Genomic DNA, 16,107 nt, shown 5'->3' with positions numbered 1-16,107 from the left:
ACCCAAAATACAACTAAATATTCGTATCTTAACAATAAACTAATATCAACATTGAAAACTTACTGTAAGTCCAGTGATGCTAGTTGCTGCCGTTAGGTCCAACTTTCTCCAGTCGTCCGTGTTGCCTCTTTGGTGCTGTTTCCCGCCCATATACCTTTACTTCTTCTGTGTTTCGTATTTTTTTCCAAATAGTGGTAAACGATCAGTGTATAATGCTCATTAGCGCCGCCTTCCGCTTCTGAGGGTGAATCAGAGATTAACTCGGAATAAAAATTGATTCCTGCAGCTGCTCAACACTTACAGAAAAAATTTAAAAAATATTTATAGGATACATTGATAAGACAATGAATATTAAAATAAATATTTTTTGTGTCCTAACTTAACTGTGTTACGTTGTGCTTAAGTGATGCTTACTTAATATAGAAATAGTTCAATTGAATCAAAAATTATTAGTTTCATTTACTCAAAAAGAAGAACATGTTACACGAACTTGACATATTTAAGTTCGTGACATATTTTTGCGTCGTTTAACGCAAATCTTGCGTAGTTAGTGTGTAGTGTAGTCAATAGTTTTGTTGTGCATGTCAGAACAATGAGGCGACTGCTGAATGTTACAGGAGTGATACATCTCCTGTTGTCAGGCCTGCAGATATCAGGCTGTTGTTCTCCTTTATCTCATAGTGGACAGAAATTATGTTTTCGAGTGGCACAAATAATTTGTGCGGCATCAGGTTTGATGCTGAACAGCTGATTGTTCTGTAAATAGTTTGAAATGTTTGTTTAAAAAAATGCCTTAGCAGCATTTTTAGGTAAACAGCTGCAAAAATCTTTGTTTTTTGCAATACTCAGTAACTTTTTTGAAGAAGTAACTATATAATTAATTGCCCAGCATTGGTCTTTATATATTGCATTTTGCAGAGAGAGTTACAAAGTTTCAAAGTGGTGCTCCATGACAGTCCTGTAGACGAGCAGGGGGGAGAACGCAACTGCAAACCACTGTTGCAATGCAGGAACATCTGCTTTATTGGAACGTGTGAGATGTTAACCACAAAGACTCTTAAAAACACTGTCTGAAAACTTCATGCCAACAGAACTTTAAGAAAAAAAAAACTTATTATCCTTGAAGATCATTTTAGAGTTTTTAATGAGCTGCAGGATCCTTGTTCAGTGTGAGTGGAGAGCAGCCAAGTCTTCTCCTCTGATAAACCTCCACATGTACCACTGAAAACAGTTAAATTAGTTTGAATCGGGACTAATGGCTCAAACTACTTGTTCTGAGACCATTTCTTTATTTTTCACACCAAACTGTTTAATAAGATAAACTCTACACAGACTTCATCAAATATAACTAACACTTTAACATTATCAGGATTTCATAATACAAACTTCAAATCAACAAGAAAACAGCTGCAAACATGTGGATCAAAATTCATTAAAAAACAACATGTGGACTTCAAGGACTAAATACACTAAAGTGAAAGGAGGAGCGAAAATTAGAGGTTTAACAGAATTTGAATTAAGTAAAAGTAGTCACCTGTGATCTTTAAAATGGTGCTGCTGTTTTTAACTTTCAACATTTCTTTGGTGCCACTGTGAATAAGATTGTGGTCTTTGCCTAATTAAATAAAGGTTACACTGACTCACTGCTTCATCTTCTGGTACAAACTGGTATTATATGGAAGTACAGCCCAAAACCAGTTTAGCTTGAGTTTCTTTTTTCTGGACATAAAGTCACAGCAGGTGTTGTTTCAAAGCTGGTGGACAGATTTAGTTCATTTTGGAGGTTTTAACAGCAACTGCTGTGAAATTATTTGCAGTTTTGGGAGAAAATGATTTAAGAGAAGATTTTACAACAGCAAAAGATTAAATATGAATGAAGAATTGAAATTTAACTGAGGTAACACATTAAATGAATACATTAAAAAAAAGAAGTTAATTTTGGAAACACTAAGAAAGTACAAATGAAAGAAATTGAAATATATAATCCATATCTGCAATTTTGATACATGATTGATTTGGTAAAAAAGACATTCCTATAACTTTAATAATACAGTAACAAGTACAACTACTAAACACTACTGTGTCCTAAGGGAACAAAGACTAAAATGTAACAGGGATAACATAAACTTGATATGCATATCTATACATGCAGCTTCCTAAATGTAACGTTCAGGATTATTCACTGCAGGTCCAGAAATCAGAGCTACCTCATCAGATCCAAGTGTGACATCAGCTGACACTCTTTACAGGAGATTCCATCTGAACTCTGTGGAGCCTGATCTCAAGGTTTTTAAGTCTGACCCTGAAACCAGAAGAGGATCTTTCTCTCTCTTCAGATTCATTGTGATCCAGTGATTTCAGTCCTGCATGATCAGGCTGATGTTTGCACAGAGCAGATAATGAAGTCAATGTTTTTGCACATTGGTAACAGTGAAACAGTTTATTTACAGCATGGAATCGTTTGTGTTCAGAGTATGAACTGAGATTCCTGAAGCTCCTGTCACACTGGTCACAGCTGAAGTTCACTTCCATGTGTGTACGTTCATGTTTGTTACGATGACCTGATTGTGAGAAGCTTTTGTCACAGTGTCTGCACTTGTATGGTGTCTCTCCTGTGTGGATTCTCTTATGCTTTTTCATTAAGCTCATGTGCAGTGGTGAAGGATGACCCACACTGGTCACAGATGTGCATTTTGACCCCACTGTGGAAGAGCTCATGTATTTTTAATGTACTTGGTGTGTGGAAGCCTCTCCCACATTCTTTGCAGTAGCTCACTTTGTCTCCAGTGTGTCTACGTTGATGTGGTTTTAGGTCCCGTTGATGATTGAAGGTTTTTCCACAAAGGTCACAGAGAAACTCTTTCCCACCACCACAGTGACGACAGGGTTGAGAACTGGATCCATGTGCTTTGCTCCACTTCTAAACAAAGACAGTGTAAATCAGAGAATTCCTTCAACATTTTTATCCTGAAATAAAAAGCATCTCTGCCAACGTCCAATTAAATTTTACTGTTTACACTATAAAACTCAGGTTACTTCTTCATTTTTCCAAACAGTTCATTCAGTATAACTCCAAAAGTTTACTGATCAGACTTTTTCCAAACAATCTGGTTAAAATTACAAGATAAAAATAAATACATCCTCACAGTAACTGCATTTCTAGAGTTACTTTCTGGTGTGGATCTGTTGGTGTTTTTTCAGCTGATTTGGAGATTTAAAGGTCTTCTCACATAGGTCACATTTATAAGGTCTCTCCTCAGTGTGGCTAAACATGTGTCGTTTTAACTGTGCATCTGTTGTAAACAGTTTCCCACACTGATCACAGCAGGAAACATCAATTTCAGTGTGAATCCGCAGGTGAATATTTCGGTAGTGTTTGTCGATGAAACTTTTTCCACAAAAGTCGCAGCTGTACGCCTTAATTTCAGAGTGGGTAACTAGATGCCTCTGTAAGCTGCTATTTTGAGCAAAAGCTTTACCACACAACTCACAGCTGTACGCTTTAAATCCACTGTGGAAGAGTTGGTGTTTTTTTAAGTTTCCACCCTCGGTAAAAGACTTTCCACACAACTCACAGCTGTAAGGTTTAACTCCACTGTGGATGAGTTGGTGTTTTTTTAAGTTTCCAGCCATGGTAAAAGACTTTCCACACAACTCACAGCTGTAAGGTTTAACTCCACTGTGGATGAGTTGGTGTTTTTTTAAGCTTCCAGCCTCGGTAAAAGACTTTCCACACAACTCACAGCTGTAAGGTTTAACTCCACTGTGGATGAGTTGGTGAGTTTTTAAGTGTTCAGTCCGGGTAAAATCCTTCCCACACTCATCACAGCTGTAAGGTTTAACTCCACTGTGGATGAGTTGGTGTCTTTTTAAGCTTCCAGCCTTGGTAAAATCCTTCCCACACTCATCACAGCTGTAAGGTTTAACTCCACTGTGGATGAGTTGGTGTCTTTTTAAGCTTCCACTCTGGGTAAAATCCTTCCCACACTCATCACAGCTGTAAGGTTTAACTCCACTGTGGATGAGTTGGTGTCTTTTTAAGCTTTCACTCTGGGTAAAATCCTTCCCACACTCATCACAGCTGTAAGGTTTAACTCCACTGTGGATGAGTTGGTGTCTTTTTAAGCTTCCACTCTGGGTAAAATCCTTCCCACACTCATCACAGCTGTAGGTTTTCTCTCCCTTTCTTCTGTGACGTTTGTCGGCCTCCTGAGAGCGCTGACTTCTCGCTCCATGTTGATCCTGCAGTGACAGAGATACAAATGGTAAATGGCCTGCATTTGTATAGCGCTTTACTCAGTCCCTAAGGACCCCAAAGCGCTTTACACTACATTCAGTCATTTCCACACACATTCACACACTGGGAATGGCAAGCTACATTGTAGCCACAGCTGCCCTGGGGCGCACTGACAGAGCCAAGGCTGCCGGACACTGGCGCCACCGGGCCCTCTGACCACCACCAGTAGGCAAACATGGGGTTAGTATCTTGCCCAAGGATATTTGGCATATATCCAGCCTGGGATCGAACCACCAACCTTCTGATTAGTGGCTGACCTGCTCTGCCACCTGAGCTACAGACACCCCCGGAGGCAGTGAGTGAAATGCAGTCGTGGAACAAACTGAAACTCCCTCCATCAGTGGAATTCAACATGTCAACAAACACATTGTTGGTGTGTTTCCCCCACCTTCTGGTGGCAGTATCACATTACAATGATGTGACACAATGAGAGGTATAATTAAAATGACATTATTGAAGAAATATTGATCAATGAAGAAAATCTTTTACGAAATTAAAGGTTAAACTGATGATATTGTTGTTTCAATGTGTGCTTATAAAATATGATCTTTGTATTTTCTTGTAACTTCTGTGGTTTCTGATTTGAATGTACAGTCTGTATATACAGTGGCTTGCGAAAGTATTCGGCCCCCTTGAACTTTTCCACATTTTGTCACATTACAGCCACAAACATGAATCAATGTTATTGGAATTCCACGTGAAAGACCAATACAAAGTGGCGTACACGTGAGAAGTGGAACGAAAATCAAACATGATTCCAAACATTTTTTACAAATAAATAACTGCAAAGTGGGGTGTGCGTAATTATTCAGCCCCCTGAGTCAATACTTTGTAGAACCACCTTCTGCTGCAATTACAGCTGCCAGTCTTTTAGGGTATGTCTCTACCAGCTTTGCACATCTACAGACTGAAATCCTTGCCCATTCTTCTTTGCAGAACAGCTCCAGCTCAGTCAGATTAGATGGACAGTGTTTGTGAACAGCAGTTTTCAGATCTTGCCACAGATTCTCGATTGGATTTAGATCTGGACTTTGACTGGGCCATTCTAACACATGGATGTGTTTTGTTTTAAAACATTCCATTGTTGCCCTGGCTTTATGTTTAGGGTGGTTGTCCTGCTGGAAGGTGAACCTCCGCCCCAGTCTCAAGTCTTTTGCAGACTCCAAGAGGTTTTCTTCCAAGATTGCCCTGTATTTGGCTCCATCCATCTTCCCATCAACTCTGACCAGCTTCCTGTCCCTGCTGAAGAGAAGCACCCCAGAGCATGACGCTGCCACCACCATATTTGACAGTGGGGATGGTGTGTTCAGAGTGATGTGCAGTGTTAGTTTTCCACCACACATAGCGTTTTGCATTTTGGCCAAAAGTTCCATTTTGGTCTCATCTGACCAGAGCACCTTCTTCCACATGTTTGCTGTGTCCCCACATGGCTTGTGGCAAACTGCAAACGGGACTTCTTATGGTTTTCTGTTAACAATGGCTTTCTTCTTGCCACTCTTCCATAAAGGCCAACTTTGTGCAGTGCACGACTAATAGTTGTCCTATGGACAGATTCCCCACCTGAGCTGTAGATCTCTGCAGCTCGTCCAGAGTCACCATGGGCCTCTTGGCTGCATTTCTGATCAGCGCTCTCCTTGTTCGGCCTGTGAGTTTAGGTGGGCGGCCTTGTCTTGGTAGGTTTACAGTTGTGCCATACTCCTTCCATTTCTGAATGATGGCTTGAACAGTGCTCCGTGGGATGTTCAAGGCTTGGGAAATCTTTTTGGAGCCTAAGCCTGCTTTAAATTTCTCAATAACTTTATCTCTGACCTGTCTGGTGTGTTCTTTGGACTTCATGGTGTTGTTGCTCCCAATATTCTCTTAGACAACCTCTGAGGCCGTCACAGGGCAGTTGTGGAGCTGTTTTGCAAAGAAGAATGGGCAAGAATTTCAGTCTGTAGATGTGCAAAGCTGGTAGAGACATACCCTAAAAGACTGGCAGCTGTAATTGCAGCAAAAGGTGGTTCTACAAAGTATATTGACTCAGGGGCTGAATAATTACGCACACCCCACTTTTCAGTTATTTATTTGTAAAAAATGTTTGGAATCATGTATGATTTTCGTTCCACTTCTCACGTGTACACCACTTTGTATTGGTCTTTCATGTGGAATTTCAATAAAATTGATTCATGTTTGTGGCTGTAATGTGACAAAATGTGGGAGAGTTCAAGGGGGCCGAATACTTTTGCAAGCCACTGTATGGATGAGCCCAGGATGCAAAAGATAAAGCTGCTGTTAACATGTTTTTAAAAACACACCAGCTGTGCACACAGTTTCAGTAATATTGTAACTGTGATACTTTTCTCACCTTTTGTGTTGAAGACATTGTTTCCAATGTAGTGGCTGAGCTGAGTCCAAATGGCTGAAATTGTTCCTCTGTTGCACCACCAGACTCCTGTTACTCAGCTGGGACACACACACACATACATACATACATACATACATATATATACACACACACACATGACAGCATTGCTGTCCAGCATTGTGTTTATCAAAACTCTTTTTACAAATCCTGCTGGAATACGTCAGGTTACAGCTGCAGTCAAAGCGAGATGGAAATAATTGAACAAGCAAGCGAGCGCTCATCTTCTCCCAGCATGCTGAGCTAATGATTAGTTGGTGTTTTTCTGAAAACAGTCTCTCACTCTGTCAACGTGTTCACAATAAACTGTGAACACACTTCGCCGATTTCACGGATTTTTGACGGTAGCGACCTTTTGGAGACTTTTACTTCCAGGTGAAGAATCGGACCGCGGTCAAGTGAGTCCTCACTTACGAAGTCACAGTCAAGCTAGCCGCCCCGCCAGCCGCACCTAAATTGTGGTTGCACTACTCTTACGCATATTACGGTATGGATGAAGACCTGCTTAGAAACGTGGTCTTTTGTGTCCTGACACTATTTTACTCCAATATCCACTCCCAGTTTTGGTTCATCTCCACTTTTCACCCCATGATCCACAGCCAAAATTATTATACGATTCGGAGAAAATTAAAAAATAAAATTTACCCAATATACAGTACAGTACTGTTAATATCTTAATTTTTGACCTCAGATTACAGGAAAACTGTAAGAGGTGACACAGATATTTCACTGGATTCTGACTCTAGGCCATCTCCACTCTTCACCCCGTGATCCACAGCCAAAATTACTGTACGGTTTTCCTGAAAATTGATAGTAAACTTTGCACATTTTGCTTTACTGTACTCTATATAATCCAATCTTTGACCTCAGATTACAGGAAAACTGTAAGAGGTGACACAGATATTTCACTGGATTCTGACTCTGGGTCACCCCCACTCTTCACCCGGTGATCCACAGCCAAATTTACTGTACGGTTTTCCAGAAAATCAATAGTGAACTTTACTGGAGATGGCCTAGAGTCAGAATCCAGTGAAAAATCTGTGTCACCTCTTACAGTTTTCCTGTAACCTGAGGTCAAAAATGAAGATATTAACAGTACAGTACTGCATATTGGGTAAATTTTATTGTTAATTTTCTCTGAGTCGTACAGTAATTTTGGTTGTGGATCATGGGGTGAAAAGTGGAGATGAACCAAAACTGGGAGTGGATATTGGAGTAAAATAGTGTCAGGACACAAAAGACCACGTTTCTAAGTCGGTCTTCATGTAAGAGTAGTGCAACCACAATTTAGGTGCGGCTGGCGGGGCGGCTAGCTTGACTGTGACTTCTGTATTTGCGCTGGAAGTAAATAAAATATAGATGCATCTGGATATTATCCTATGAAGTCCTATTCTAAAGGCTGATTGCCCTCCCCCACGCTTGTACCTGTGGCTTCATGTCCTGGGGGTTGGCTCTTCTCCTGCCCTGCACCCTTTGTTCATATTCAAAGACTATTTTTCTGTATGTATTCTTTCCCTCTAGCAACCGCCGTATTATATTGTTGCAGACAATCACAAACTCTACAGTCTGTCTAACTCCAGTGTATACCAAGCAATCTATTATTCTCAACAGAGCTAAACTCAACATAAACTGAACCCACATTAAAGTTAGCTCGGTGCTTACCTTTAGATGAGCCCACAAACCGAGAGAAACTCCGTGATGAAGCTGGAAGTCTTACGAAACCGATCAGGGAGCAGCGTGGTTCACGCTGATCTCGGCTACGATCCAGGAGACAAAGGGTGTGCAGATCGATGCAGATATCGATCCAAACGTTGGTAGTGGTATATGTTCCTGTAAGTTCACTACTTTACTCCCGTTTCATGAAAAAGCAGCTCTCTCTGCTCGACTCCTCTCCTGCACACACACTTTCCCCGCCCCCTTTTCCTGGCTCTGTGGCGATTTGTTACTGTGCGGTCACGTGACGCAGCTGCATAACGTAACCACGTGGGGTGTAATTTCGAAATTAGCGCCTATCTCCTTTTCCTAAACTCTTTTTTCTTGGCCTCCATGGAAACGTCATCGTGGGAAGGAGATTTGCTAAGGACTCAGTGAAAGAGAAGAGCGGTGCTGAGAATTGGAACAGCCTTAGGCTGTATCCCAATTCAGGTTCTGCAGCCTTAAAGTACGCAGCCTTAACGGTCCACAAGGGCCGCGTACTCAAAGACCGCTAAGGCCGGAAGTGCCGGAAATGGGATGGTCTCCGTCGCGCTGCCTAGGTTGCCTAGCAACCACGATACCAACCGCTGGAAACGTTTCATACAGCCTTTTTTGACAGAAATAAAGGAGAACATATTTTGTTCATTGTTTGTTTGTTTCTACACGAGCTTTGTGTGATTTAATAAGTATCTGAGGCTGAGACCACAGGACTGTATAACATGATTGATGGTCTTGATGCATTCTCAATCATCCAGGAAAGTAAATCTCCAAAAGTTGATTCTGTTCATCTGGACGTAGCATTTTGTGGGAGAAACGTTTCGTCACTCATCCAAGTGACTTCTTCAGTCTCAGCTGACTGCAGGTTTCCCCAAACCTTATAAACAGTACATTTGCATAATGACTGAAACCAGCCCACTGAAGGAACAATGGGCTGTGAGGTCAGTTCCTTAATCATAATTATGCAAATTCCCATGACCATTGATCAACAATCACTGACCAAAACCCACTGATCAAAGAACACTGATCAATGGCCATGAGTACCATTCACAGAGAGTTGGGGAATGGCTGCAATCACAGCATTGTAAGATGGCGAAAGATGTACCCTTAGGCCCCCTCCTCGATTCAGAGATGGTCTTTCCCTTTTCACGTAAATGGCCTCCTTGACTCCGCGCTCAAACCAGCGTTCTTCCCTGTCCAGGATGTGTACATCCTCATCGTTGAAAGAGTGTCCACTGGCCTGTAGGTGTAAATAAACTGCAGAGTCCTGGCCTGATGAGGTAGCTCTTCTGTGTTGTGCCATCCGCTTCGCTAGAGGTTGTTTGGTTTCCCCGATGTATAAATCCTGGCAATCCTCCTGGCACTTAACAGCGTACACTATGTTACTCTGTTTGTGTCGGGGCACGCGATCCTTGGGGTGGACCAGTTTTTGGCGCAGCGTATTTTGGGGTTTAAAAGCCACAGAGACCCGGTGTTTAGAAAAAATGCGTCTCAACTAATTATGATTAAGGAACTGACCTCACAGCCCATTGTTCCTTCAGTGGGCTGGTTTCAGTCATTATGCAAATGTACTGTTTATAAGGTTTGGGGAAACCTGCAGTCAGCTGAGACTGAAGAAGTCACTTGGATGAGTGACGAAACGTTTCTCCCACAAAACGCTACATCCAGATGAACAGATTCAACTTTTGGAGAACATGATTGATGGGCTTCATATCTGTACTGAACAGTCAATTAAGATTAGCTAGTAAATAACAATTATGTTATTCATGAGACTAAAGTCAGTGTAAATATAATATGGCCAATATTATAGTTATTATATTAATCATTATTAGTTATTACAGCAGTGAACTTGACCAATTCACCTGAACAATTCACTTTTATTCGTAAAACCAAGGAGCTGGTGGTAGACTTCCGCAGGCACAAACATCCTCCACTGCAACCACTGAACATCCAAGGTATAGACAGTGAGGCTGTGGACAGCTACAGGTACCTTGGTGTTCATCTGAACAGCAAACTGGACTGGACTCATAACTCAGACGCCCTCTACAGGAAAGGGCAGAGCAGGCTGTACCTGCTGCGGAGACTCAGGTCGTTTGGAGTGGAGGGCCCACTCCTGAAGACCTTCTATGACTCTGTGGTGGCCTCAGCCATCTTTTATGGTGTGGTCTGCTGGGGCGGCAGCATCTCTGCTGGGGACAGGAAGAGACTGAACAGGCTGATCCGAAGGGCCAGCTCTGTTCTGGGATGCCCTCTGGACCCAGTGGAGGTGGTGAGTGACAGGAGAATGGTGGCTAAGCTGTCATCCCTGTTGGACAACATCTCCCACCCCATGCATGAGACTGTGACAGCACTGAGCAGCTCCTTCAGTGGGAGACTGCGGCACCCACGGTGTGGGACGGAGAGATTTCGCAGGTCTTTCCTCCCCACTGCTGTCAGACTCCACAACAAAGACTTTAACTGATCAAACACACACATCCACAAATGTGCAATAACACTAATGTGCAATAATCTTTTCTGGCATCGCTGTATTTTTACTCAGTTGTATATAGCATTTGTATTCTGTTTTTATCTTATTGTATATTTTATTCTACTGTATATAGTATTTTATTTTATTCTATTCTGTACACTTGTGTACTGTATTTATTCTTATCGTATTCTAATTTTTGCTTCATAACTTTTGCACTGTCCACTTCCTGCTGTGACAAAACAAATTTCCCACGTGTGGGACTAATAAAGGTTATTTTATCTTATCTTATTGTCACATCACATGTGCAGGTACACTGGTACAGCACATGTGAGTGAACTCTGTGTCAAATACTGAGCTTCAGTAAAGATTCAAGTTTCAGTTATTTATATTTCCCATCACCTTAAATCTTCACTCAAAGACAAGAATCTTTTACAGTGTATAAATACGTATAGATGTATCATATGAAAGAGACAAATATTGTTCATTTAATTTGTTGGCATTACTAAATTTGGCTCAATGCTTACACATATGTGCAAAAAGAAAATGTACGAGCTGTGATAATACGACATCATAACTGCTTTAAGTCATATAGAATAGATATCAGAGCCTTAAACAGGCTGACTTGTGCTAAATGGGTCAAACTGGGCAGAAAGTATACAAACAGCAGTGGCGGTCCTAGCCTGTTTGGAGCCCTGGGCGAACACCCCCTCTGCCCCCCCCCCCCCCAAAACACACACACACACGAAGAGAGAGAGAGTATGCATTGTATGGAAACTGCTACTAAACAGACATCATAATTTGTCATACAATGAGAACAGGACAAATCAACAATTGACACTGACTAATTAATATTATATTATTGTATATATTGTTTGGAGTTTAGTCTCTTACTGTTACTATTTTTACCATTTCTTCTTGGAGCAACTGTAACCCACATAATTTCCTTCGGGATTAAGAAAGTATTCTGATTCTTAATGTTTTAGGATACATGACCTGCCATTATCCAACGACACATCTGCTTACCTGTGTCTTTTGCTCGTTTCTCCTTGTAGGAGCCATAATTAAATGTATTGAATTTTAATGATCACTGGGTTTTCATTTGTTTGGTTGCTATGGTGATGTGTAACGGGAGTCACGTGGGTGCTAGCGGTGACATTAAGAGGGCGTTGTCAATCTGTCTCACTGGTTTGATTTTGACAGAAAGGAAGGCTGGGTAACCGTAGTTTTTGTTGACCGCAACCAACGAGTTTCCCCTTGTTGCATTAGAGCTGTGATGTTTTAAGAGTTTGAATCGCGAGCCGATCGCATTGCTCTGTAAACTTTTCAAGCACTTTAATAAACAAGCAAACAATTCCACCTCTCGCATTATTGCGTAAAGTTGACAGTGCGTCAGGCAAATAGGCAGGCTCAGTCCCCGGCCTCTAGCGACCGTGGAAGTCGCTACACTCCTCCTCTTCTTTCTCTTTTTTTAAACTTTAAAAACGGGTTGTGTCGAGACTTTAAATCAACAAAATATAAAATATATATTTTAAATTATTATTGATCCCTTTACCCCGAGTCCTAACGTGTATATTAATGTTTTTACTCTTAAATATTTATTGTTTGTGTCCTTGGACTGTTGTAACTGGAGCCATGCGTCTCGTCTCTCTATATACTAGACTGTATGGAGCGGAGATGACAATAAAGTTTACTTTGACTTCAGCAGCGAGCAGGCGCACCGAGGGCTCTCGCGCTCACCTTTCGTGTATAGAAAAACATCGGTGCAAATTATAAGTCTGTATCATAATGTCTGGTGTTTTCGTGTTGTTGGTTTGTTTTTATTTTGTTTTATTTTGCGAGTTGGTTATTAGATGCTGCTCCAGCCAGCCACAGAATCCCCCGCTGCCCCGCCCTCTCCTCCCTGTGCCGCAAGCAGCAGGCGCACCTCGCAAATGGAGGGTGCCCTTACTCCCAGGAAATGGGCGATAGAAAGCCGATCGGTGCCTATGCCATTCCCAATATGCGCTGGCATGATGCATTTTTTTTTTTTTTGTGCCGGTGCCCGTGATGCCGCCCCCCAATATGATGCCGCCCCAGGCAACCGCCTGTGTCGCCCGTATCTAAAACCACTACTTTACAAACACATAACATCCTTGTAAAATATGATGTAACACTATAGATCAACTTACCTCAGAATATATAAAGCATATAAACAATTACAGCAATATGACACAACAAACACAGCAGTGCTACTAATCCACAATATTCAAAGCTTCATAGAACTGAAACAAACATTTATTTTTAGCTCCATTCTGCTGCTGATACATACTTTAGGTTTCTGAATATTAAACTTGTTGCTGCCTTTCATAGTGTGTAACTTGAAGGCCCTGAGTACTTTCTCCCACACTGAAAACACTGGGATGATAACATTATTTGAACATTACCTAATAAGACTGATTCAGGACAGACAATTAGTTATGTTAAACTTTCCTAGCAGTCCTTCACAAACAGGGAACAGTCTGTCTATTCTCTCCATCTGTCAGCTGCTGCTGACTCTTCCTCCTCCTCTTCCTCACGCACTGCTGAGTTTGTCCTGGTGGATCATCAGGGGTGCAAAGCCTCACAGATGATGTGCAGCAGTGGGTCCCTCAGTCTGTCCTCACTCTGGACACTTGCAGTTGACACACATGGAAACCAAATGTGTGATAAGCTGCAGGATTCAAACACAAGTGTAACTTATAAATACATGTTCATACTTTTATTCCACAATCAGAGAGAAAGAAACAGAGAGCGAGTGCAGGACAGACAGACAGGTGACAGTCTCAGGTGTACACACTGCTACAAAACAGCACAAGAGAAGGAGGATTTAGTGTTTGTGTTATTACGAGTGCTAAACAAGAAGGGTTCCAGATGGTCCAGTGGACACATGTGTGACTCCTGTGATTAAAGCATCTTTCTTTCAGCTTAACGAGTGAACCGTCAGCTCGTTCAAACACACGTTAAAGTCCGTTTGGCTCGACACCACCGAACAGAGGCAGCAATATAACATAGCTAACATTAACAGTGCAGTGAATCCTGCTTGTGCCGTCATATTCAGGACTGCAAACCGAGCAGCATCACTGACTTTCAGCTTGTTGTGTTTGTGGATATATGACTGACTTTAATTATCCATAAAATCATCAGATTCTCTGTAAGATTAAGTTCGACTACTGAACGGCGTATATTTTAAAGTAAAGACTTTTAAACCAAGTTAGTACAAACATCACTAATGTCACATAACTTTGCTGACAGGCCAACAGTAATGTTTTAATGTTTTTTGTTACTAAACATTTGCACATAACTAACTTACATAATATTCTGTACTTTTAAAAGTTTACTCTTCAGCCGCTCCGCTTCCACCATTTTGTTCGGCAAAATTATCCAAACCCACCGCCGCGCTATGAAGTCTGGGATATGTTGGGCCATGAAGTCTACAGCGCCAGATCCTTAAAATTCAGGGAAATAAAGGCCGCATTTCGAGCAGCCTTTGAATTGGGAAAGCCTTCGTCGCGTCGCTGTGATGTATCTTTTGCTTGTTTCTCCTCCTCTTCTTTTCTCCTTTTCCTAAACTGAGGACCCGATGGCTTTGAACTTTTCTTGTCCATCTTGGTTTTAATTTTGCACTCCAGTATGAACACCCATCCCCACAACATAACCTAATAGACCTACACCTTAGTTCACAGATTCACTTTGTCTAGGGTTTATTTCTGGGATTTCACACAACCAGATTCAAATCATGAATATGTAATGGACTTGGATTTACAACATTATTTACAGCATTACGGGCGAATGATAGTCCTCCCCCCCGCTGCAGGAGATCTTCACACCTGTGCGTCCAAACTGCAAATGAACCGTGCATGACCGAAGCCGTTGCTCCCGCACTGACTGTAACACAGTCAGTTCTTCTTTTACTGCTATGCTGTTTTGTGGATCACACGGTTTAAAACTATTATAAACACACACACACAGTAACTCCACCAGAGTGACTATTTCGGGTCACTTTTGCCAGTCCAGGCCCGGATAAAGCAGCAGGGTTGGAGTTTTGACATTAAAAAACAATAATTGCTAAAAGAAATTTAATTTGTAGTTCTAAATAAATTCTGAATGCATTTAGGACGTTTTTTGCTCACTTTATGTCTCTTCCACGATGTTATCCTCTCTCCAACAACGTAGGCTAGGATTACATTAGCATGACCAATTATGCAAATTAGGTGATGGCGTCATTTAGTGACTTCTAGTGACTTTTAGGACAGCCAATAGCAATTTTCCTTAATGAGGAGTTGGCAACACTGCTTGCACATATTTATTACAGATGCATTGAAGCTAATCGGGATATTTATTGTCAATCTGTGGCTGCGATTAATCACTTAAATGAAGACTTTATTAACTAGTAACTTCATCAGTCATGACAGAAGCTAATAATTCTGTGCTAACATCGTTTAAACAGTAACAGCTTTACTCCAATATAAGCTAACGTTTACACCGTAACTTTAAGCTAGCACCACAAAGACGGTAAAACACATAATAATATCTACAAATGCATCTTAAAGCTGTTATATTAGCACTCGGTGTATTACTAACATAACCATATTAACATTATTGACACTCGCTGACTTTTAATAGTCATTCTATAAATGCTGTCCGTTTAAATGACCTTAACTGTAACACTGCTGTATCCACCGGATTCCAGCCAGAGTGGATTCTGTTCCGTTATATGATGTTATGGATGTTATTTGACTTGAGGCATAACTCACAGACACACGAGACGCGCCATTACTCCAATGAGTGTCCTTTATTATTTTTCAACCTGTACGTTTGTTCTATAGCTTTAAGCTTGTATGTGTTGTACCTCTTGGATTTAGCTGTGATGGGATGACAGGAATAGTTGTCCTTATTCTTCTACCCATGAGAAGCTCAGTCCGGCTGTAGCCATTTGCCAATGGAGTGACCTGGTATGCCATAAGGGCGAGATAGGGATCGCCAGACTTTTTAAGAAGACTTTTGATAGTCCTGACTGCCCTCTCGGCCTCCCCGTTGCTCTGAGGGAAGTGGGGACTGGATGTCACATGGCTAAAACCCCATTCTTGTGCAAATCTTGTGAAGGAATCAGGCAAAAACTGAGGTCCATTATCAGAGCAAACCCGCTCTCGTATGCCATGACGTGCAAAGATTGATTTACAGTGCTCGATCACTGCCTCTGATGTTGTAGATGTCAGTTTGGCAATGTCG

General features: G+C 41.5%; 1 protein-coding gene and 1 long non-coding RNA gene across 2 annotated transcripts; both read right to left on the bottom strand.

The window, feature by feature from the left end:
- Positions 1-2,501: 2,501 nt before the first annotated feature.
- On the bottom strand, positions 2,502-4,173 carry LOC120437679 (zinc finger protein 85-like; the record flags this gene model as incomplete). Its single annotated transcript, XM_039608199.1, has 2 exons — positions 2,502-2,920; positions 3,147-4,173. A coding segment is annotated over one exon (1,008 nt), but the record flags the coding sequence as incomplete, so codon positions are not given.
- A 9-nt stretch (positions 4,174-4,182) lies between these two features.
- LOC120437678 lies at positions 4,183-8,563 on the bottom strand. The gene is made up of 3 exons (XR_005611337.1): positions 8,364-8,563; positions 6,645-6,742; positions 4,183-4,242 (listed from the first exon to the last, which is right to left on the bottom strand). It is a non-coding gene; the product is annotated as an uncharacterized LOC120437678 (long non-coding RNA).
- Positions 8,564-16,107: the final 7,544 nt, after the last annotated feature.

Source organism: Oreochromis aureus, linkage group 3 (assembly GCF_013358895.1).
Source record: "Oreochromis aureus strain Israel breed Guangdong linkage group 3, ZZ_aureus, whole genome shotgun sequence".
NCBI classification, from domain to species: Eukaryota; Metazoa; Chordata; class Actinopteri; order Cichliformes; family Cichlidae; genus Oreochromis; species Oreochromis aureus.
This window is presented reverse-complemented; position numbering and strand designations above follow the sequence as displayed.